This window comes from Heterodontus francisci, chromosome 15 (genome assembly GCF_036365525.1).
Source record: "Heterodontus francisci isolate sHetFra1 chromosome 15, sHetFra1.hap1, whole genome shotgun sequence".
NCBI classification, from domain to species: domain Eukaryota; kingdom Metazoa; phylum Chordata; class Chondrichthyes; order Heterodontiformes; family Heterodontidae; genus Heterodontus; species Heterodontus francisci.
This window is the reverse complement of record NC_090385.1, coordinates 23,498,178-23,522,388: the sequence shown is the minus strand read 5'-3', so window position 1 is coordinate 23,522,388 and position 24,211 is coordinate 23,498,178. Positions and strand designations below refer to the sequence as shown.

The 24,211-nt window shown below is 42.5% G+C and overlaps 1 protein-coding gene across 1 annotated transcript in view; it reads left to right on the top strand.

Moving 5' to 3' along the window:
- Nucleotides 1-2,151: 2,151 nt before the first annotated feature.
- The window catches only part of LOC137377535 (insulin receptor substrate 2-A-like), a 66,359-nt gene continuing 44,299 nt past the window's right edge, over nucleotides 2,152-24,211 (top strand). The window contains exon 1 of the mRNA XM_068047231.1: nucleotides 2,152-5,945. Coding sequence (XP_067903332.1) covers nucleotides 2,336-5,945 — 3,610 coding nt within the window. The 5' untranslated portion in view covers nucleotides 2,152-2,335. The remainder of the gene's footprint in view (nucleotides 5,946-24,211) is intronic.

Below are 24,211 nucleotides of genomic sequence, written 5' to 3'. Positions count from 1 at the left end.
GGAGAGAGTGCAGTGAAGGTTCACCAGACTGATTCCTGGGATAGCAGGACTGACGTATGAAGAGAGATTGGGTCGATTAGGCTTGTATTCGCTAGAGTTTAGAAGAATGAGAGGGGATCTCATAGAAACCTACAAAATTCTAACAGGACTGGATAGACTAGATGCAGGAAGGATATTCCAGATGGTGGGGGAGTCCAGGACCAGGGGTCACATTCTAAGGATAAGGGGTAAGCCATTTAGGACTGAGATGAGGAGGGATTTCTTCACCCAGAGAGTGGTGAACCTGTGTGGAATTCTCTACCACAGAAAGCAGTTGAGGACAAATCATTAAATATATTCAAGTAAGAGTTAGATATAGTTCTTTGGGCTAAAGGGATCAAGGAATATGGGGAGAAAGCAGGAACAGGGTACTGAGTTTGGACGATCAGCCATGATCGTATTGAATGGTGGTGCAGGATCGAAGGGCCGAATGGCCTACTCCTGCTCCTATTTTCCATGTTTCTATGAAACTCCATGGAGTCTGCAGTCAAATTTGAGGACTCCCAGGGCCACTCCTACTTGACTGTATATCACTGTTCTACCACCGTTCGTAGGTCCATCTTGCCAGCTGTTTTGTAGGTCCAACTTGCTGGTTGTTATGGAGACAAACATTTACTTGATATACCTACATTGTAACTATTCATAGGTAGAGATTGTTTTTATTGCACACATTTCTGTTACTGAATAGTAAACAAATAACTAATATCATGAAATACAATAAGCTGTTATAAAGGAATGCTTGTGACACTATCTGAACTCAAATATGATTACTGGCTTTTAATTCCTACTTTTTGTGTGATGCATAACTCATTTTTTCATCTATTTACTGGTTAGTTCCTTACTGTGGAGGAGGGTTGTTGCTGTTGACAGCTGTCCTTGAGGCAAATGAGCGAAGCAGCCTGTTCTAGAGTGTAGCATATGTGCATGCATTTTTGGGAGTTAGAAATAGAGGCCTTATTCAGTAAGAAAACAACCATTTTTATGAGTCACCGATCTGAAAAACATCCCAGGAGATTTACTGTATTTTATCAACCTGTTTTTTTAAGCAGTTTAACTCTGGAACAACAGCTTGAAAACAAAAGCTGAACAAGACATATTTGAAGTTATCAATGAATCAATAATGTTTGAACAGCCCCTATAAAGATAGTCATTCCATCCACCTTTTCCCCCCATTAGTAGTTTAAACACTAACAGGTAAAAATATCAGAATAGGAATAATATACACTAAGCTGTGGTTAACAATGTAGAGAGGATTCGTCCTTCTGATTTCTAATAGATTGAAGTGCGCATGGAGGTAACAACATCCCTTTTCATTGCAGATACCAAATGCTTATTCATCTCGAATTTTGGTGTAAACAACACATGCATGCGGATGGGGGTGGGGTAATCAGCACGCCTGCGCTTGCACGGCTTTCTGGCAAATGCAGTTTTCTCAAAGGATTCCCTTTCGCCGAAAAAAACGTGTTTGTCAACTACAACTCTTGTGAGGACTTAACATAGTATGTCGTCCGATTCATTCAAACCTTGTATCGAACAAAATTAAACCAAAATAGATTATATATAGCAACTTACGTGAATCTACATCTTAACACTTTGAGGCAGATCTTGCTAATGGGATTTCCTTTCAAATCTATATATTATGTTCCCAATTGACAGTTGGATCTACCATTGACTACATTATTCACCTTCTTGGCGGTAGTAAGAAATCGGTGCGTGCTGGATGAATATAAATTAAGGAAATAATTTTTTCAGCGTATTGCAGCTTTAACACCACCACTTGCCTAATAAGAAGTGAAATTGCACAATCAGAAACTGATTTACACAATACCTCGCCTCAGCAAAGCTTTGCGGTTGCAACAAACTTGGCACAGAGGGAAAAACACACACTAACAGATCCCACCCTCCTGTCAAGCCATTGGCGCAGTCGCGCGATAAACGAAAATATCCCGCCTCCTTCAGTGTTTGATTGGGTACTTGAGTATAATTGACAGCGCACCTGGAGATTTGGACGTTTCTAAATGGTTGATCCTCCTGTCCGTAAATCTCAGGCTCCACCCACCCACGTTAGAATAGCAAGTACGGTTAACTCCATTAGGGTACGTCACAGGTTGTTTTTTTTTACCGTGACTGAGAAAGGGGGAGGGGAAAAATCGGTCCATTCGGATGTTTATTTTTACGGGAAGTCACAGAGATGTTTTCGGAGCCAAAACCTTGAGGTAAAAGCGACAGCCGCGCAATTAAGAGGTGGCGGGGTTTCCTTCTATCAGCAGAAGGAGGGGGGAAAGCACCCGGTACAATGGCGAGCTCGCCCAATTATTACCACCAGGAGCAGTTACTACTACACCGGCACTACAACAGAGGGGACAATGAAAACAACAGACGCGCCGGAGAGACGGCAGCAAGGAGGACGGCGACGACAGTGACAACAACCACAACAACACTGCCGCCGCCACTATTACCACCACCACCAGCAGCACCGGCGTCAACGGTAAGAAGTGGACACGCGGCGACGGACCTAGCACAGCGCGAGAACCTCGTCAACAACACGCCAACGGCTCGGCTCGAGCGGGGAATTTATGCTGCACAGCGCGAGACGGTGCCTTCCAATGTGCGCGAGGCGCCGGCCACCGCCGCCGCCAGCGACAACAACAACATCGGCGGCGCGCGCGAGCCGGGTGTTAGTTCCACGCAGCGCGAGACGGTTGCCCCCGCGGGGCGCGAGGTCTCGGCGGCGCGTGCGGCGGCGGCAACAACCGCGACCGCCACCACCTCGACCTCGACAACTATGGACTGTTACGAGGATGTGAAGAAATACGGCTACATGAGGAAGCAAAAACACGGCCACAAACGTTTCTTCGTCCTGAAGGGGCAGAGCCACCTGGGTCCGGCCAGGCTGGAGTACTACGACAGCGAAAAAAAATGGAGAAACCGATCGAACGCCCCCAAGAGGGTCATTCTACTTTATCAGTGCTTTACGGTTAGCAGGAGAGCAGATGCCAAAAGTAAGTACCTCGTCGCCCTGTACACAAAAGATGAGTACTTTGCCATGGTGGCAGAGAACGACCAGGAACAAGAAAGCTGGTACTTGGCTATAAGCGAACTAATGAATGAAGGAAAGAAGATAGCGCTGGAGCCTGACGAAGTCGAGAACTATGGTAATTTTACCCCTGGCACCGTTTTCAAAGAAGTGTGGCAGATTAATGTGAAGCCCAAAGGGTTGGGGCAAACCAAGAACCTGACTGGGGTGTACAGATTGTGTCTTTCCAGCAAGATGATTCATTTTGTTAAAATCAATTCTGACGTGCCTTCTGTGCATTTGCAGCTGATGAACATCAGGAGGTGTGGTCATTCTGAAAACTTTTTCTTTATTGAGGTTGGCCGTTCTGCCTCTATTGGCCCTGGTGAGTTGTGGATGCAGGTAGATGACTCAGTGGTAGCTCAAAACATGCATGAAACGATTTTAGAGACAATGAGAGCTTTGAAAGCTTTTACTGAGTTTCGCCCGAGAAGTAAAAGCCAGTCTTCTGGGACAAATCCCATATCATTTTTAACTCGAAGACACCTTGGTAATTTGCCACCAAGTCAGACTGGATTGCAAAGGCGTTCCCGGACTGAGAGCATGACTGGTACTTCTGCATCCAGGAGTGAGGCATATCGTTTTCGAACATCCAGTGAAGGTGAAGGTACAATGACCAGACCCTTTGGGTCTGTTACTGGGAGTTTAATCCATTTAAATTCTGCAAGAATGGGCTTAAGCAGGGGTGATGGGGGTGGTAGGTATGTAAAGCCACCCTTTGGCCCCTCAAACCATAGTAGGTCAGTGTCTCTGCCTGTGACATACTTGCCGTCTACTACAAGCCCTGTAAGTGTTTCTTCCAGCAGTGGGCATGGTTCTGCATCTGATCCTCTTACGCGCCCATCCAGTTCATCTATTTGTGGTTCTCCAAGTGACGGTGGATTTATTTCCTCTGATGAATACGGGTCTAGTCCTGGGGACTTTAGATACTTCCGCGTTCGGAGTAATACGCCAGATTCACTTGGTAACACCCCACCAATTCAAGAAGAAAATTGCTTGTGTGATTATATTTCAATGGACAAACATATAACTGCTGTAAATCATGAAAGCAGAACAAGAGATGACTACATGGTTGCTGAGAAAGGGTACAGAAAGAGGACCCATTCTCTAACCAGCTCTGGTGCTGTAATAATGCATCAAAAAACCACACAGACAACTTCATCTTTGGATGAGTCTAATATTGATTCAAACTGTATGGGTATTAATAGCCAGCTATCATGTTCTGCATCACCAAAGTTGACCTGTAATCCTTATCATAAAGATTATAGTGATGAGATTGGATCCTCGGTTAACCAAAGCAGACCAAGAGATGATGGTTATATGCCAATGATGCCTGGTGTTGCATCTGCTAGCCATAATAGAAACCGTGATTATATGCCAATGAATCTTAAAAGCACTTCTGCTCCAAAACAAATTGGTTCTTTGCCACCAAGTCAACTGGATTCGAGGGGATACATGGTGATGTCCCCCAATGATAGCAGTTCTCCATTGCGAAGCATGTTTACAGAGTGTGGTTCTAAACTATTGAGCAGCAACAATGCAAAATTATCTAACAGTGAATACATGGACATGTCCCAGCGAAACCTAAATACACAGAAATTATCCAATGATTGCTTCTGTAATCTCACTAGTCCTGATGCTCCTAAATCCTACAGTTCTTATTATTCACTGCCTCGATCATTCAAAACTCCTTCACTGGAACATTGTGAGCATGATGAATATGTTCCTATGTGTTCACCAGGAAAGTTGATATATGGAGGGGCATCAATGTTTACAGGCAGTATTAGTAACAGTGGTTTAGTTCATGAAGCTTCTCATTCTCCAAGGGCACAAAACCAAGATGAGCGTGTTCTACAAAAAGGAAGAGTCGAGAGACCCACAAGATTATCCCTAGGCACGCCAGAAGTAAATACTTTACCAAGACTGTTTGAGCATAGTTTGCCACCAGAGCCAAAAAGTCCGGGAGAATACATTAATATTGCTTTTAGTGAGAAAACTAGTAATACACCATACTCTCTATCAGCAGAAGGATCCCCATCTTCACTTGGCTCCAGCAGTGAACACAGACGGTCTCCATTGTCAGACTACATGAGTGTAGATTTAGATGTACAATCACCGAAGTCTGCTATTCTTTCCTCAAATTCTTTGACTAGTATGACCATTGCTCCAAGTTCTAGTGTAACTAGAAGCCAGCCAAATGATGCCTACATCAGTGTTCCTCTTGGTGCCACTTGTGTCAGCACATCTGCAGAGGTGGATGATTACACTGAAATGACATTCAATTTGGCAGTAACAGCCACTTGTCCTGTTTCGCCAAAGCCAGACAATGTAGAGGTGACCAGTCCTACTGCCATTGTGAAGAGGTTGTGCATTATCGATCAGTATCCGAATATAAATACCTTTCCTGTTTCTAAACCTTCCTCTGATGCCAATCATGGTCCAAAGGTGATCCGTGCTGACCCACAGGGAAGAAGGAGACACAGTTCAGAGACATTCTCTTCTACACCTACAGTGGCACCCTCTTCTCCCTTTTTTGTTGATGGTGGTAAAAGACACAGCTCTGCTTCATTTGATAATGTTTGGCTTAAGCCAAATGACTGCGTTAGTGATGAGCACAGGAGTACTATGTGCAGAAATACATCAGCAGGATTTCAGAATGGATTGAACTATATTGCATTGGACTTAAGGGAAGATCACAGATGTTGTGAATCAAATGGAAGTATGCTGACTCCAAATCATCTCCAAATCGCCAGCAGTACAGACTCTAGAGGCTATGCCAGCATAGACTTTACCAAATCAGATGGGCTGAAATATACCTCTACATCTGAAGGTTTGTTCTGTTTTGTTTTCCATATTTCAGGCGATCAAAGTACAAGGTTGTATGAGGCTATGAAATATTAACTGGGCGTCAAAATGGAGGATTTTGTAGTGACTAGACAAGTTGTATGAAGTGAAATAGGTGATTTATAATCCTGGAGTTGTGTATAGTACAATAAATGCATACTCTCACTTTAAACCTTATTTGTTATCTTACCATATTGACGGGGGGGGGGTGGGGGATGGTAATGGTAAGAGGGGGGAGACTAAATTCTGACTTTCTCCTTTTCTAACCTCTTATTTCCTCCCACCGTTGACCACCTTGCTGTCGAATTTTTCTGGAACTGGTGTTTTAAACTGTTATTGCGATTTGTTGCAAGAGTGCGTGAATTGTATTGTAAATGCATTATTTGCTCTGATTTAAATACAGGTTTGCATAACTAGTGCATTTATATACTGCACATAACTGGTAATTGGGACACTGAGCAGCCCTTTTTGGAATCTGCAAGAGTAAGCTTTAGTGATCTAATTGTGGTTATATATAGAGAATTCCTTTGGAAGCTTGGAAGTAGGTAGATTTCATAGCTACTATTAATTGTTAGCCCTGTGCAGTTTTCCAATTGTGAAGTTTGGTTTAAATCTACTTGGGGAGAGTACACTTGATTATTGTTTGCATGTTTCCCAATCTTATTGGAACCACTGTGTAGTAGTGAGGAATAAGAGTTCTTTTAGAGCCAACTGTTGTGAAGTCTGGTAAACATAACTGTTTTTGCATGTAAATGCTACAATTGGTTATTTTGTTGGCTGTTTATGAAACTAGTGTCAGAAAATATAAATTTGGGTGGTCTACAGCCAGTTAATTTTGTGTGTGAAGGGAGAAGAGCACAGAAACAATTGACTTAACATATTTATCCCAAACTAATTGGCCATTTTCTCACAGGTTGCAGTCACCTAAAGTAGATTGTAATTTTCTCATGAATAGGCAAAGAAACCATTTAACCCAGAATGGGAAGAAGAAATAGTGTGTTAGAGGTTTGTGTTCCACAAAAATTGATCAAGAGCAATATTCCTGAAAATGTGGATGGGGGAATATTGTGTTGCACTGTTAGTTTAATCATTTATTAGAGTTAACATTAATTGTCTTGAACTTTTGCCAAGTACCCATATCCTACTGCAGATTTCATAAAGTTGAGATTAACATTAAAATGATCAAAAAAGACTATATTCTCATGTGATTTTTGAATAACTGTGGAGTATTGCTGATAATTTTACTAACTTCCGGAAAAAAATCTAATGTCTGCTGAATTAATTGTTGTCTAGATCATGCTGGAAAAGCTGACTTGATGATCTGGTTGCTTATTGATCCATGAGCTTGAGAACTACAAGAAGAGGTCATAAGCTGTAGATTTAGTGATAAATAAAAAGAGTAAATGTTGCACAACAATTTCTCATTAACTTATTGAAGCAGCATTATGTACATTGAGTGAAAGAAGAGGCTTATGGTGTTTGATGTTTGAGACTGTAAGGAGATGGTTTATGTGATCTTTTCAGTTTACTGGTTAAGCACTTTGAAAGTGTTTCAATCTATTTTTGGGCACTTTAATAGAAACGGTTGTATTAGTGTTCGATGTACTCACATCTGGAACTGTTGAATAGGTGACACTTCAGTCATGCATCTGTAGAAAGGAGGCAAACCATTCAAGCCAATCCAATAAGATTTGATGTGATATTGCTTCTTGCCAGTGAATGTTACTATTTTAAAGGCTTTAGTATGCGTATAACGATTCTATATACAAACCATTTGAGAGACCGTGTTTAGAGGACAAAATGTTACTATTGTATCAACCTATTTTCCACTACTTCGAATCAAATCTAGCTCCCCAAAACTGGATGTGTAAATAATTTCCTAATTTCAGATTCTTGGGTCTAACAGTATTGTATAATAGATGCTGTTGAGTGAGACAAACTGCATGCTGGTTGAAAAATAAGATGGCATTAAAAAAACTAAGACTGCCACCCACCACACTGAAGTATTTGCTTGTTTGTTAGAAATTATTACTTAAAGAAGGAAGTAAATCTTCCCTCTTCCTAATAGATCATGATGTCCAAACTTTTTGTCTCACTGCTCAACTGCATACCACGCAGTGAACAGTGTATAAATAATGTGCTTATGTATAGTGCCTTTAACATTGAAAAAATATCCCAAGTCTCTTCAGAGGCATAATCAGACTAAAATGGATTTTTTAGCCAATGAATGTGATATTGGGAGGGGATGACCTAGAGTTTTCAGAGGCAGGTTGTGAGGGAGGCCTTTAAAGGAGGAAAGGATGATGGAAAGCTGGGTGCAGAGAATTCCTGAGCAGGGGCCTAGATGGCTGAAGGTACACCTACCAGTGGTAGTTGAGGGAGGGATGGGGGAAGAAGGTACAGATGCACAGATAGAAAAGAGTGCTGGGAGGCTTATAGGGCTGGGGTTGGTGGAAGGGTAAGGCTATGAAGAGAGTTTAACATAAGGATGAGAACTTAAAATTGGAGGTGTTATGGGACAAGCGCCAATGTAGGTCAGCCAGAAAGATCGTGGCAAAGCAGGACTTGGTGCGGAATAGGCAACGGGAGCAGAACTTATGATGAACTGAAGTTCACTTGAATGTTTGGGACAGGAGGCTGGAATCCATTTGAAATTCATGAAATACTTCAATTTAGGACATTAATTTTCAATCGTTAGAACACCTTGTTTATGCTCTACATGAACATGTTACTGAATGTTTTGTATTTTATTTTGCTAGCAGAATTTCTTGGCAATCATACTAAAATTTACACATGACTTTTTTTGATACAGATTTAGAATCAATGCTATTACTTATGAATCTTTAAGAGAAAATCTTTATTGATCTAGTTTTAGAATGTGCCATACTGACATCACAGATGTGCACATAATCCCATTTTTAGAGAAGAAAGGAAGGCTATGCAAAGTGGGTTCGTGCAGGCTCTCTGTACTGTTGTGATTATCTTTATACTGCAGGACCTATCAGTCTTCCATTCCTCGTTGGGTATGGAGCAAGGACGACAGAGTACTAATACAGCCTACCACACTGATAGTCCCCTAAACAATGGGGTCATCAATCAAAGGCTGACCCAGTCGCACATTGAGGAACATTCTTACTAAAAACAAGATTGCAACTGTTCCATTGTGTATAATTGCCAACAATTTTATTATTCCAGCATCGCTGTGTATTTGGCTAAAGCCACAACAATAAACATAGGTTTTTCAATTTTACTTTGGTGTCTGAACTATTAATAGTGTGGATTGTCCTTAACTTGATTTTTTTTTTAAAAAAGTCTGTTGCTTGTCCTGTGAGTTTTAAAAATGTTTTTTACTGTGTTTTCTTCCCTCCAAAATTACCTGTTATTTGGGTGGGTGGTTTCTTTTTGCACTGATCCTAAGTTTTAACCCTGAAAAAAATAGCGAGGAGGATAGTTGTAGGCTGCAGGATGATCTTGATGGTCTGGTCAGATGGACAGAAAATTGGCAAACGGAATTCAACTTAGAGAAGTGTAAGATGATGCATTTGGGGAGGTTAAACAAGGCAAAGGAATACACAATTAATGGGAAAATACTAAATTGTAGTGGAAGTAAGGGACCTTGGAGTGAATGTCCATAGAGCCCTGAAGGTAGCAGGACAGGTTGATAAGGTGGTTAAGAAGGCATATGGAATCCTTTCCTTTATTAGCCAAGGTATAGAATATCAGAGCAGGGAGGTTATGCTGGAACTGTATCACAAGGGCCACAACTTGAGTACTGTGTGCAGTTCTGGTCACCTCATTACAGAAAGGATGTAATGCACTAGAGAGGGTACAGAGGAGATTTATGAGGATGCTGCCGGGACTGGAAAAATGCAGCAACGAGGAAAGTTTGGATAGGCTGGTGTTCTCCTTGGCACAGAGAAGGCTGAGGGGAAATCTGATTGAAATGTACAAAATTGTGAGGGGCCTGGATAGAGTGGAGGTGAAGGGTCTATTCACCTTTAGCAGAGAGGTCTGTGATGAGGGGGCATAGATTTAAAGTGATTGGTAGAAAAATTAGAGGGGAGATGAGGAAGACCTTTTTCACCCAGAGGGTGGTGATGGTCTAGAACTCACAAGAGTAGTTGAGGCAGAGACCCTCAACTCATTCAGTCGGAGTTTGGATATGCACTTCAAGTGCAGTAAGCTGAAGGGCTACGGACCAAATCCTGGAGGGTGGAATTAGAATAGGTGGATCGTTTTTCGGCCGGCACAGACACGATGGGCCTCTTTCTGTGCCTTAAACTTGCTATGATTCTACATGTTTTTAAATCAACAATATGAAGTGTCTTTCATGATTCCTACCTGAAATTAAGATGGTGCTCACTTCCCAGTGTGCTCTCCTTTGTTGATGTATTGATCGTGGTGTTCTTTCACAGTCTGATTCTTCCCAATGTACACACTCCTTCAGTTTGCTACTTTTATATTATGTGTGCTGCTTGTTTTTCTTTCAACTCTTTTGAAGTCTGGTGATGCCGAGTGGTCTTCTCCGCTCTGCTTTAGTGGTGAATGTAAGAATGATCCATCAATAGGAGGGCACAGCTTAGAATATCTTTCCAAACCTCCAGACCCAGAAAGTTAAAGTAGAAAAAAAAAGTGATGCATAAACCATAAGCACAAATGAGTCACTGGGGCTTTGCTGACAGGATAGCTGGAACTTGCAGGCTGCATATCAACTGCGTGCTGTAGTCTGGGCATCTCAAATAAATAAAACTACCAGATCACCTTTGGTATTGCTTGCAGATAGTCTCGGTTTTATGATGTTTAGGTGCTAACCTGTTGTGACCTTTTTAAAACCTGATCACGTCCTCTAGTGAGAAAGTGGTTTAAATAGGCAATTGTGGCTAACTGTAGGTGATTGTAAACCCTCTAATTTCAGGTCCGTTGTAGACTGCTTTTCTAATGTAGACCTATGCTTTGTACATGTCTGATTTCTGTGGCTATAATACAAGACTCTTAGGCCGATCAACTGATTGCCGCTCATAGCACACTTTTGGTTTCATTAACTTTAAGGGAGAGCCTATGTCTCTGTCTCTCTGTTTGTCTGTACGTACTTTTAATGCCTTTTTGTTTTGTATGGGAATATGGCTCAGATGCAAGTGGTGGGCGGGAATCTGGAGGCTTTCCATGATCGTCCAGTGTGACTGTCCTACTGCACAGAATTTTCATTACTGCTTTGTGGTGCGATTACATTTTTAAGCAAACGTGGGCAATGAACTCCAGCTCACTGCGTTCACTGGCAGGTGGGGATCTCAACAGAGACCTGTGGGATTGACAAAAATGTGGCTCTGAGATATGGTAATTTTTTTTGTGGCCTGGGTCACTTTCAAGGATGAGGTTTTGTGCAGCCTGTTGCTGACTTGTGCTTTTCAAAGTTGGGTTCCTTGTAATCACCAAACATAGCAGGAGAATTGAAATTTACAAGTCAATAGTCTCAATGTCCACTTTTAAGTAGCATATTTTTATAAAATGGAGTGCGAGACAATTCCAAATATTAGAATTATTGGAGCATTTTCGCTAGTTCTAATAATTCTGATGGTGAGAGAAGTCAGCCGCCTTAATCACATTTTCTTGCTTTCTGTCACAGAACAGTGGAGAGGAAAAGTGAACAACATTAAATCCATCTGTGGCACATCTCACAATCAGGCAGCCATAAATGGATGTCGGGAACTGCACAATAGCAGGTCCGCTGAGAGGTTAGAGAAGGCCGATCACAATTACATAGAAATTACAACTTGAAAGCATGCCATATAGTCCAACCAGCCCGTGTTGGTATTCATCCTCCAGTTGAGCAGCGGTCCGAATCCCATATCCCTTTCCTTCAACCACCTTTCTAACATGAGTAAACGATGACCTATTCTCTGCTTCAAACATTGATTCCAGTAATGCATTCCACAGTCTCTCAAACTTGTCTTTACAACAATCTCCTTGTTCCATGTTTTAATTTTTTTTCATTTAATCTTTCAGCTGCGATCCCTTCCTTCCTGGAAATAGTCTGTTGCTGTCTACCTTGTCCCATCCCTTCATAAGTTTAAACACTCCTATCAAGTCTTCCCTTAATATATCTGTTTTAACATAACAGATGAAATGTTTTTGGTATTTCTATGTCCTCAAACCAAGCAATATCCTTGTAAATTTCTGTTGTACCCTCTCGATTGCCATAACGTCCTTCCTCTAGTTTGAAGCCCAAAAGTGTTCCAGCTGTAGTTGTAGTCTTGTTTTTGCCCCTTACCCCATCTTCTCACTATCCCCATGAGAGTTACAAGGAAGTTTCAATCATTTACTATGTCTACTATTTCAGTATCATCTCGAAATTTGGACTGAACTCCCTGTAGCCCTATGTCTAAATCATTGATTTATATGATTAATCGAATCTGTGTGGGACACTGCTACCCACTTCTAACCACTCTTGAGAAACTTCCATTAACCCTACCCTCTGTTTCCTTCCTTCAATCCCATTTTTAATTGAATTGCAACCTTCCCCCTAATTTCATAACTTATTCTTCTCAATTAGCCTTCTATGTGTACCTTCTCAAAGGTTTTCTGAAAGTCCACGCTTATGACATCCACTACATTTTCTCTCCATCCACCATATCTGTCACCTTCCTCAAAGAGCTCTTATCAGCTTGCTAAGCACAATCTTCCGATCTGCATTCTGTGTTGGTTGCTTCTAATTGTTCTCTCCTCATCAAGGTATTTAGTAATTTTATCTTTAAGTATTTCACCATTTTCCCTACCACAATTGCTAAACTAACTGACCTGTAGTTATTCAGATTAACACTCTCTCAGCCTACATTAAGAGTACCATTAGACTGGAACCTTGTTTCAAACGCACATGTATTTTTTTTTCTTGTCTCTGTTTTACTAAAGATTGTGTTGTTAGAGACTGAAATACAATATATTTTGTGTGTTGAAGATCTGGAGAAATTGTACTAGTGTGTGATTGTGTTAAGTTGTAGACTTCACATAACCAAGTGTTTGTCCTTGAAGCTATAGTTTAGCAACTGTGACCCATCTATAGTAAAGAAAGAAAGACTTGCATTTATATAGCACATTTTATGACCTCTGGCTGTAAAGCACTTTGGGAGATCCTATGAAGTACTTTTGAAGTGTAATCACTGTTGTGATGTGATGTAGGGATTGTGAGTGGCATGAAACAGGGCTGTGTTCTCGCACCTACACTGTTTGGGGTCATATTCTCACTGCTGCTCTCACATGCGTTCAAGTTTTCAGAAGAAGGAATTTTCCTCCACACAAGATCAGATGGCAGGTTGTTCAACCTTGCCTGTCTTCGAGCGAAGACCGAAGTATGGAAAGTCCTCATCAGGGAATTCCTCTTTGCTGACTATGCTGCATTAACATCCCACACTGAAGAGTGTCTGCAGAGACTCATCGACAGGATTGCGGCTGCCTGCAACCAATTTGGCCTAACCATCATTCTCAAGAAAACAACCATCATGGGACAGGACGTCAGAAATACTCCAACCATCAATATCGGTGACCACACTCTGGAAGTGGTTCAAGAATTCACCTACCTGGGCTCAACCATCACCAGTAACCTGTCTCCTCGATACAGAAATCAACAAGCGCATGCAAAAGGCTTCCACTGCTATGTCCAGACTGGCCAAGAGAGTGTGGGAAAATGGCGCACTGATATGGAACACAAAAGTCCAAGTGTTACAAGCCTGTGTCCTCAGTACCTTGCTCTACGGCAGCGAGGCCTGGACAACGTATGTCAGCCGAGAGCGACGTCTCAAGTCATTCCATCTTCGCTGCCTCCGGAGAATCCTTGGCATCAGGTGGCAGGATTATATCTCCAACGCAGAAGTCCTCGAGGCGGCCAACATCCCCAGCATATACACCCTGCTGAGCCAGCGGCGCTTGAGATGGCTTGGCCATGTGAGCCGCATGAAAGATGGCAGGATCCCCAAGGACACATTGTACAGTGAGCTCGCCACTGGTATCAGACCCACCGGCCGTCCATTTCTCCGCCTTAAAGACGTTTGCAAACACGACATGAAGTCCTGTGACATTGACCACAAGTCGTGGGAGTCAGTTGCCAGTGATCGCCAGAGCTGGCGGACAGCCGTAAAGGCGGGGCTAAAGAGTGGCGAGTCGAAGAGACTTAGTTGGCAGGAAAAAAGACGAGTGCAAGGAGAGAGCCAACTGTGTAACAGCCCGACAACCAATTTATCTGACCACCTCTGGGCGCTTACCCATTGTTTCTCGAGACAAGGAGGCCAAAGAATAAGATGTAGGGATCAAGCAGCCAGTTTGGAGAATGCAAGCTCTGAAGTGCAGCAATGTGATAATGACCAGATAATCTGTTTTAGTGATGTTGATTGAGAAATAAATATTGGCCAGGACACCAGGGATAACTCCCCTGTTCTTCTTTGAAATAATGCCCTGGATCTTTTATGTCCGCCTGAGTGAGCAGAAGGGGCCTTGGTTTAACATTTCATCTGAAAGACCACATTTCATCTGAAAGACAACATATCTGACGGTATTGCACTAGTGTCAGCTTTGATTTTTGTGCTCGAGTCTTTGGAATGGGACATGAACAGTTCAATGTTTCGCCTGCAAGAGAATGCCACTTGCAGGAGAAGCATTGTATGAAGTTTAATAGCTTTTGTCCTGTGCAGATTCTTTAGAATGATACCAAATATTAGGTTGCAGCTGCAAAAGCTTTTATGTTTTCTGTGAACATGAGTTCTTGCATTAGCACTAGCTGTTTTAGTGATATTTGCTGTATCTTTGTAAAGCCATTGGTCTGTGTGAGAAAATAATCTTTTAAATGGCAGGCGGTTAGAGTGTAGGATTCTCTGCCAGAAACCCTTGTTAAAGTTAGTCCATAAATTCTTTTAATATAGAATCTAGAAAGTGGGGGCACAGTCTCAGGATAAGGGGCCGATCATTCAGGACTGAGATGAGGAGAAATTATTTCACTCAAAAAAAAAAAAAAAAAAAAAATTGTGTATCTTTGGAATTCTCTACCCCAGAGGGTTGTGGATGCTCCATCGTTGAATAAATCTAAGGCTGGGATAGACAGATTTTTGGTCTCGCAGGGAATCAAGGGATATGGGGAGTGGGCAGGAAAGTGGAATTGAAGCCCAAGATCAGCCATGATCATATTGAATATGGCTCGATGGGCCATATAGTCTACTTCTATTTTTCTTGTGTTCTTGTGATCACATACCTACTCGATAAAGAGGACCATTGAAGGGGTATGACGTACAATAGGTGAGTGGAATTAGACCAGGCTGTTTATGTGGACAAAAACACCACCCATTCAGCAGTATGAGCTACTGATGCTGTGCTGAGTTGGGGATGGAGGACAATGGAGGCTATCCTCCCTATGATTACATTCCTTATTTTGCTTTCCACCTGTCTGCTGCATCCTTCTCCCTTCATCCCATCCTCTCAACTCTTGACTACTACTCCCTTTGAAAGCCTGCTGCTACTCCTGCCCTATTGGGCCACCTGCTTTTTCTGCCAGTTTCCTGGCACTGCACTGAGAACTTGGCCTAATGTTGTCCAGTGTTGGAGACGCCAGAAAGTCTTGGAATTGCAGTAGATGAATGAGGAGGGAGTGGTGGCTAAAACCTGGGGGGGAGTGGGCAAAGCAATGATGAGACTAGATGGCTAAATTTTTGTAATGTAATTTTTTTGACATTTCACTTTTCTTAAATTAACTTTTTTTTTTAAAAAACAACTTACCTGACAGCTGTAAAAACTGCTTATAACTGGTTAATCTCCCTTGTCATTGCCCATGGGAAGTCTGGGCCAAGTATAGGCTTCAGATAAAATGGGATTAGAGGGGAGGGCTTTATTGGATCATAACTTGGTGGCTTAATTTGATCCCCATTTTTAAAGCCTGTTTTCCAAAAAAGTTTTGAATTTATATTGTGTATATGGTTTCTATATAAGGCTTTCTTAAATAATCAGCAAAATTTACAGCAGTTCTAGAAGTAGAGAAGTCAAATGGATTAGAGCAAAGGATTTTTTCTCCAGGATAGACTGAGGAGCTGGGAAATGCAAAACCTAGCAGCTAGCATCTACGCCAGTAAGAGGGTGTTGTTACATTGTGGCACCTCTACATAGGCAGTTCCCTTCATAAATGTGGATATAGAAGTTGATAATACAAAATGGTAACACAAAAGTGTGATTTAAAATAAAAACTTAAAGTAAGGTTTTGTAGATGTAAATTACATGCAGCTTTTATATCTATAGTAAAACTCTTTTTAGGTACATCCCATATAACACTATTGGTGCAAATGTTCTAGAACATTTCTGCAATAGTTTTGCCACATTTTATAATTATCAAATGTTATTGATTTTTATGCTACAAACCTATAATTGTGTGATTATAGAAATGTATTTCAGCTCGAGCAATGATTGTCTAGCTGATTGGGTCACATGTAAATTTATTCATCGGGATCCAGTCCTGTATTAACCTGTTGGAACGAAAGGTTAGCCGTGAACAAAGCCAAGCAAATCCTTCTTTCTTTTCCTTTCCTTTTTGGCCTCCTTGTCTCGAGAGACAATGGGTAAGCACCTAGAGGTGGTCAGTGGTTTGTGGAGCAGTGTCTGGAGTGGCTACAGAAGCCAATTCTAGAGTGACAGACTCTTCCACAGGCACTGCAGGTAAAGTTGGTTGTTGGGGCTGTTACACAGTTGGCTCTCTCCTTACACTGCTGTCACTTTTCCTGCCAACTGCTGAGTCTCTTCGACTCGCCTCCTGTTCAGCCCCGCCCTTATGGCTGTCTGCCAGCTCTGGCGATCGCTAGCAACTGGCTCCCATGACTTGTGGTCAATGTCGCAAGACTTCATGTCGCATTTGCAAACTTCTTTAAAGCGGAGACATGGACGGCAGGTGAGTCTGATGCCATTGACGAGCTGGCTGTACAATACGTCCTTGGGGATCCTACCATCTTCCATGTGGCTCACATGACCAAGACATCTCAAGTGCTGCTAGCTCAGTAGGGCATACATGCTGAGGATGTTGGCTGCCTCGAGGAATTCTGCACTGGAGATACGGTCCTGCTACCTGATGCTAACGATTTTCTGGATACAGCAAAGATGGAATGCGTTGAGACATCGCTCTTGGCTGGCATATGTTTTTCCAGGCCTCGCTGCCATAGAGCAAGGTACTGAGGACACTGGCTTGAAACACTTGGACTTTTGTGTTCCGTGTCAGTGTGCCATTTTCCCACACCCTCTTGGCCAGTCTGGACATAGCAGCAGACGCCTTTCCCATACACTTGTTGATTTCTGCATCGAGAGACAGGTTACTGGTGATAGTTGAGCCTAGGCAGGTGAACTCTTGAACCACTTCCAGAGCATGGTCACCGATATTGATGGATGGAGCATTTCTGACGTCCTGTCTCATCGTTTTCTTGAAACTGATGGTTAGACCAAATTGGTTGCAGGCAGCCGCAAGCCTGTCAATGAGTTTCTGCAGACACTCCTTCCGTGTGGGATGTTAATGCAGCATCGCCAGCAACGAGGAGTTCCCTGATGGGGACTTTCCGTACTTTGGTCTTTGCTCTACGACGGGCAAGGTTGAACAACCTGCCATCTGATCTTGTGTGGAGGAAAATTCCTTCTGAAGGCTTAAACGTACGAGAGAGCAGCAGTGAGAAGATCCCTGCAAGAACACAGCCCTGTTTCACAATACACAGGATGGGAAAGGAGTCAGATGATGATGCTTAGTAACTTTGGTGGACATCTGATCTTTGCTAGTAGTCTGAAGAGACCATGTCTACTGACGAGGTCAGAGGCTTTAGTGAGACCTATAAAGGCAACGTAGAGGGGCATCTGTTCGTGACATTTCTTCTGTAGCTGGCGAAGGGAGCGCACAGCATATTAATAGTGGATCTCTCTACTCTAAAGCCGCACTGTGCCTCAGGGTAGACACACTCAGCCAGCTTCTGGAGTCTGTTTAAAACGACACGAGCGAAGGCTTTCCCCACTGTACTGAGCAGGGAGATTCCACGATGGTTGTTGCAGTCACCGCGGTCACCCTTGTTCTTTCAGAGGGTGATATATTGGTATCGCGCATGTCCTGTGGTATTGCTCACTCATCCCAGCACAGGCAAAGCTGTTTGTTTATTTTATTTAGCACTGAAACAGGCCCTTCGGCCCACAGTCTGTGCCGACCATCAACCAATCACTTATACTAATCCTACACTAATCCCATATTCCTACCACATCCCCACCTTCCCCATATTCCCCCACCACCTACCTATACTAGGGGCAATTTATAATGGCCAATTTACCTATCAACCTGCAAGTCATTGGCTGTGGGAGGAAACCGGAGCACCCGGCGAAAACCCACACGGTCACAGGGAGAACTTGCAAACTCCACACAGGCAGTACCCAGAATTGAACCCGGGTTGCTGGAGCTGTGAGGCTGCAGTGCTAACCACTGCGCCACTGTGCGACTGTTCATGGAATGCTGAGCGTATAGCAGGCTTGGCACACTTGATTATTTCAGGGGTAATGCCGTCCTTTCCAGGGGCTTTTCCGCTGGCTAGAGAATCGATGGTGTTACTGAACTCTGATTTTGTTGGCTGTTTGTCCAGCTCGTCCATGACTGGCAGAGACTGGGCTACATTGAGGGCGGTATCAGTGATATTTTGCCTGGAGTACAGTTCCAGGTAGTGCTCCACCCAGCGGTCCAATTGCTTGCGTTGGTCAGTGATCGTTTTTCCTGATTTAGACTTGAGGGGAGGGGGGGGGGGGGGGGTGTGATCGATCTTCTTGATTGGCTCAAAAGCTCTCAATGATGTCATACATTCCTCTGATGTTTCCAGTGTCAGAGGCCGGCTGAGTACGACTGCATGGGTGTTGCCAGTAGTCGTTTGCACAGCGCCAAGCTGTTCTTTGCGCAGTGCTTCTGGCAGCTTTCAGTGCTAAGGATCACTCAACCAATAATCAAGATGCTTAAAATTTAATTCCAAGAAAGCCAAATGGCAGCTGTCCTTTCTTCCCTCTGTGTGAGTGCACGTGTGAACGGTCTCCTGCTCCCATACGCCTGAGTCCCACCCAACCGCCGTCCTCAGTCCTGCCGGGTCTGGGTTCTCTCTGCCCCGGTACTCATATTACTGCACCCTCTCACTGCTCTGCAGACATCTCGCTCCCCCATGCTTTGAAACATAGTTGTACTTTGTGCAGCTGGATCTTGGCATTCAATACAATGCTGCCATATCCTGGGACTGTCTGCATCTATGCTGCCATAGCCCAGAACGCATTGAGAAATGCCACTGGAGATCTGAGAAAATCTTGTATAGCAGTACCTATATACGATGTATTTTAATGTAAGTACAAAAACATCCTTTCTTGCCCGTAAAATAGTGTGGCTGCAAGAAAAAGAGTTTTGTATTTCCATATGTTATTTGCTGACAATGCAACCACTAGGTGGTGCAGTAGTAGGACATGCACAAATGCAGAGAGCAGGAGCCCGTTTGTGCATGTGCGCAGCTTGCAGCGCTCTGATGACATTGGTGGGCTGCTGTGTTGTCAGGAGTCACTTTGCATTAAGAATGGGCTTGGTAAATTCTGTGAAAATGTTTAACTTTCACTTATACAGTACTGTAAATGCTTGTAATAGAGGTACAGTGTTTCCCAAAAGTTGCTATAAATGGATGTGGTTTAATAACCTGAAGCAGCTATCAACTGTTCCCTTCTACCTCCCCCACTAACCACTGACAAATCCAAAGAACATTTTCTTTAATTATTAGAATTTGCTTATGTGAATGAGTAGTTGACAGACTGTTTTGTATAAGTAGAGATGTAAATCTCTGGCCTTTCAGAATTATTTTTCTTGTATTAATTAACAGGTCCGAGAGGCTAGTCTCAAAGTTTGCTACTTTGTAAAGAAATATAAGATATAGTCTCTAGGAACAGGAAAGGGTTATTCAATCCCTTAGCCTGTTCCAACATTCATTTATATGTTGGCTGATTTGTATCTCGACTCCATTTACCTGCCTTGGTTCAATATCCCTTAATACCCCTTACTTAACAAATACATCCATCTCAATTTTGAAAGTTTCAATTGACTTGGCCTCAACAGCTTTTGGGAGAGTTCCAGATTTTCAGTATCCTTTGTGTGAAGAAGTGCTTCCTGTATGGTCCAGCTGTAATGTTAAGGCTATGCCCCCTTTTTCTGGGCACTCCCTCCAGAGGAAATAGTTTCTGTGCATCTACCCAGTCATATCCTTGAATTATATAAAACACCTCAATTAGATCATCCCTTAATATTTTATCCTCAAGGGAATACAACCCTATTCCAATGTAACCTTTGGTCTTAATTTAATCTTTTGAGCCCTGGAATCATTCTGGTGAATCTGTGCTATATCTTCAAGGCAGATATATATCCTTCCTGAGATTCATCCAAAGAACTAACACAAAGCTTTATATCACTGTAATGTAATTTCTACCACACTTGGGATAAAGACCAGCATTTGGTTTTCCTTATAAAATGATTTTTATATCTGTCCACTAGCTTTTACTGATTCCTGTGCATGAACCCTTCAATCTCTCTGCTCCTACAGTTCTTGGCTTCGCACTATTTAGAAAATACTCATCTACATTTCTTGTGTCCAAAGTAGATGACCTCATATACGAATTAAGAGTAGGAGTAGGCCATTTGGCCCCTCAAGCCTACTCTGCCATTTGTTAAGATCATGGCTAATCTAATGGTGGTCTCACCTCTACTTGCCTGTCTACCCCCTTTAACCTTTGACTCCCTTGTCAATGAAGAATCTATCTTAACTCAGGCTTACAAATATTCAATGACCCTGTCTCCACTACTCTCTGGGGAAGAGAATTCCACAAACTAACAACCCTCAGAGAAAAGAAAATTCTCCTCATCTCTGTTTTAAATGGGAGACCCCTAGTTCTAGTCTCTCCCATAAGGGGAAACATCCTTGCAGCATCCACTCAGTCAAGTCCCCTCAGGATCTTATCAAAGTGACTCCTGACAACGCATCCAGCGCCCCAACGTCATTAGAGCACTCCCAACTGCCCATATGTGCAGAACAGTCTCTTGCTGTCAGTAAGTGCTGTACATGCGCAGCCTACGTTCTTGCCAGGTCAAATTTGCGCATGCACGCGAAAACATCATCGTGTACTGGAATGTCATTCCGCTTCTTTTCCCTGACGCTGCCACCTGTGCCCGTGTGCTCGCCGTTCACTCCGGGCCTCGCTGCTGCCTTCCCTCAGCCACACGTTCTTGCATCAAGCCCCACCACCCCCATCGTCCACTTGCTCCCCCTCACCGCTTCATCCCCATCAGCCACTCGCTCCAATCACAGCTTCAAAGCACCTGCACAGGCCCCTCTTTTTTTTTTTTTTTCCCCCCGCCCCTGTCGTCGGCCACTCGCTTCAGGCGTCGCTGCTCCACTTGGTTACCTCCTCAAAAAATTCAGCTAGGTTCATTCAACATGATTTTGTTTTATGAATATAAAATATGAAATCCAGTGAACAAAAGTTGCATGTGATAAACTGGGCAAAAAATTCACTGTCCCATTGTTGATATCTTGCTAGAGTGTAAATGTCCCTTTGTGTGGAATACCAACAAATTACATTGGACAGTTTTTTTAGGCATGAATTTCCTGGTCTGTTTTCTGACATAGAGAAAGCTGGCAAACATTGAAGCTAAGCAACTGCCAAACTAGTGAAGCTTCCAATAGAAACAGAAATGGGTTGTGCTTTTTTAGATCTCTTCTCACAAGGAATACCTAAGCAGTGGCCTCTAAAGGAACAGGCCAACTAACCAGCTTAACATCACAACTTTCCTACTGACCAGAATCATTTTGGTTCATAGTACTACAGTAGCTAGTATTCAATAATTTAATCAGACTACTAGTTTAGTGAATTCATAGCTGAATGTAAAAGCTGTATGTATTTGCTGTCTTGTAACTGAACAAAATTATTCTGTGCCTTTGCTGAATTTGTAAAGCTACTTCTGTGATTCTTTTTTGCCTGAATTTGCTCTGATACATCATGTCTTTCTGAAATTAAATTTCTTTTTATGCCCCCTCCCCACGATTTTGTTGCATAACCGAATTGTTTCAGCACAGATAAATAATACTTCTAATACTTCTAGCTGTGTGATCTTCCACAGATCCTGTTTGCCCTGTCATAGGTGCAGAGCATCTCTCAGTTGTGTTCTGTGGCCAAACTGCTGTGGGGCCATTCTTGTAGCTAGCTCAATAGTACTTAAATGGAAATGAATAGCTGTATTATCAACCAAAAGTCAGTTTATTAGCCACCTATTCATTGCTAAACCATTCAGGTAAAGTGGTAGTCTTTATTCAGGATATCAGGAACCTGGAATTGTAGTTTAAGGCATGCATACAAATAGATCATAATGTGGAGAGAAGTGTGTAATGCACCTTCAGTCTTTTCAGAAATTATTTGTGCTCTGAATTGCAATTCAATGAGAAATTACCAGATTACCAGCAGTAGAACAGTGAACATTGGGATGTTAATCCCAGAGCAGTGGTTCTCAAACTTTTTCGTCCACCGACCACTTAGGCTGGGCAAAAGACCCCGCAGACCACCCATCTTTCGCTTGCCACCACAAAAAACTCATCAGAATTATTAGGAAGAATGGTGCTGCTTTAGAGGAGCCAACAATGAGGTGATGTCTGGTTCCAAGCTGGAGAGCTTCAGTCTCATGTCAGGCTCCACGTTCAGCTGGTTCCTCCTTTGTTTTCAGCTTCACAAGTGTTGAAAATCTGATCTCACTGTTGTATGTTGTAACGGTAACATGAATCTTGCTTAAAACTGCATTGTTGTTGCTTGCCTTTATGATGACTCATGCCGGTCTGGTTGTGTGACGTCTCGAGTGGTGAGGATAAGGGTTCTGGCCTGTTCTCCCGTTATGGCCTTGGCGTGGTGTTGCGTGTCAGTGACTTGCATTTTGGACCATGGTCTGTGGACCACACTTTGAAAATCGCTGTCCTAGGTCATGATAACCGCGATGACCTTGTTACTTGACAATAAACCATGCTGAAATAAAAACTGGAAATGCACAGCAGGGTCTTTAATCCATCAGCATTGAAAGAAACTGTTTCATATGTGTCCTTTTCATTAGAATTGTAGGCCATGCTGCTTGATTTTCTCTATGAAAAAGGAATTGCTTCTTAGTCCCAAAATGGATGACATTGATGTCCTTGAAAAAAGTTTCAACCTTCCCATCAAATTAGCTTTTAAGGATTTCAGCAAAGAGATTACTGCTACCTTCAATGATCAAAGCTAATTAGTTTACTTATAGGCAACGTGGAAGAACTTACAAGTATCATTCTACTGTAGTTGCTACAGGGTACAGTTCTGCAGGGATTATGTTACAGGACTAGTAACCTAGAGGTTTGGCTATTTATCCAGAAAATGTAAATTGAAATCCTACCATGGTAGTTTGAGCATAGGAAATTAGTTTTTTGAAAAAAATCTGGAATCTTACAAAAGTGCCTCTGTTTCGTTAAATATATTTTTTGAGGATTCATTTTTGAAAGATTGAAGAAATGTTAAACTTTGGGGTTTTCAAAGGGGGTCATGTAAAGGCCACTTGACTTTGGATATCAGTCCTTGGAAATGTTTTTTAAAAGCGTCGCTGAGAAGCCTTGTGAGGAAACCACCTGACTTCCAGCAACAACAACATGCCTTTCCGGGAAATCACCTGACTTACAGCTTAATAAACAACAGAGAAATTTGGACACCTGGAGAGGTTGTTTACAAAGAAGTGACAGGTCAAGATTGATGGAGGTCAGAAGGTTGACCTCCTGTTGTCGGTTTCACTTTTGAATTGTTTTGAGTTGGAGTTGAACTGTATAAAAAGGGACCTTCCAAGGGAAGGAGAGAAGACCACAACCCATCTCAGCTTTCCAGCACCTCTCTTTTTTAAAAAAAAAACCCCTGAGAAGTCCACTGTGTCAACTCATCTCGTCTCCTGTCTTTGAAGAAAAGCCCGCTAAATTAATTCGCCACGCCACCTGAAGAGAACTATTCTAAAAGATCCCAGTGACCCATCTACGTGTACTTGGAGGCCAGACTGAACGCCAGTTTTGGAACTCAACATATCTCATCTGCTCTTTTCTTCAAGAATGAGCAAGTATTCAGCCTATCTGGTTTTCTTGTCTGTAATGGAGCTCTAAAAACAAAAAATCCCTTTTATTTTTCTGGTTAACCGATGTATGTAGAGGTGTGCAA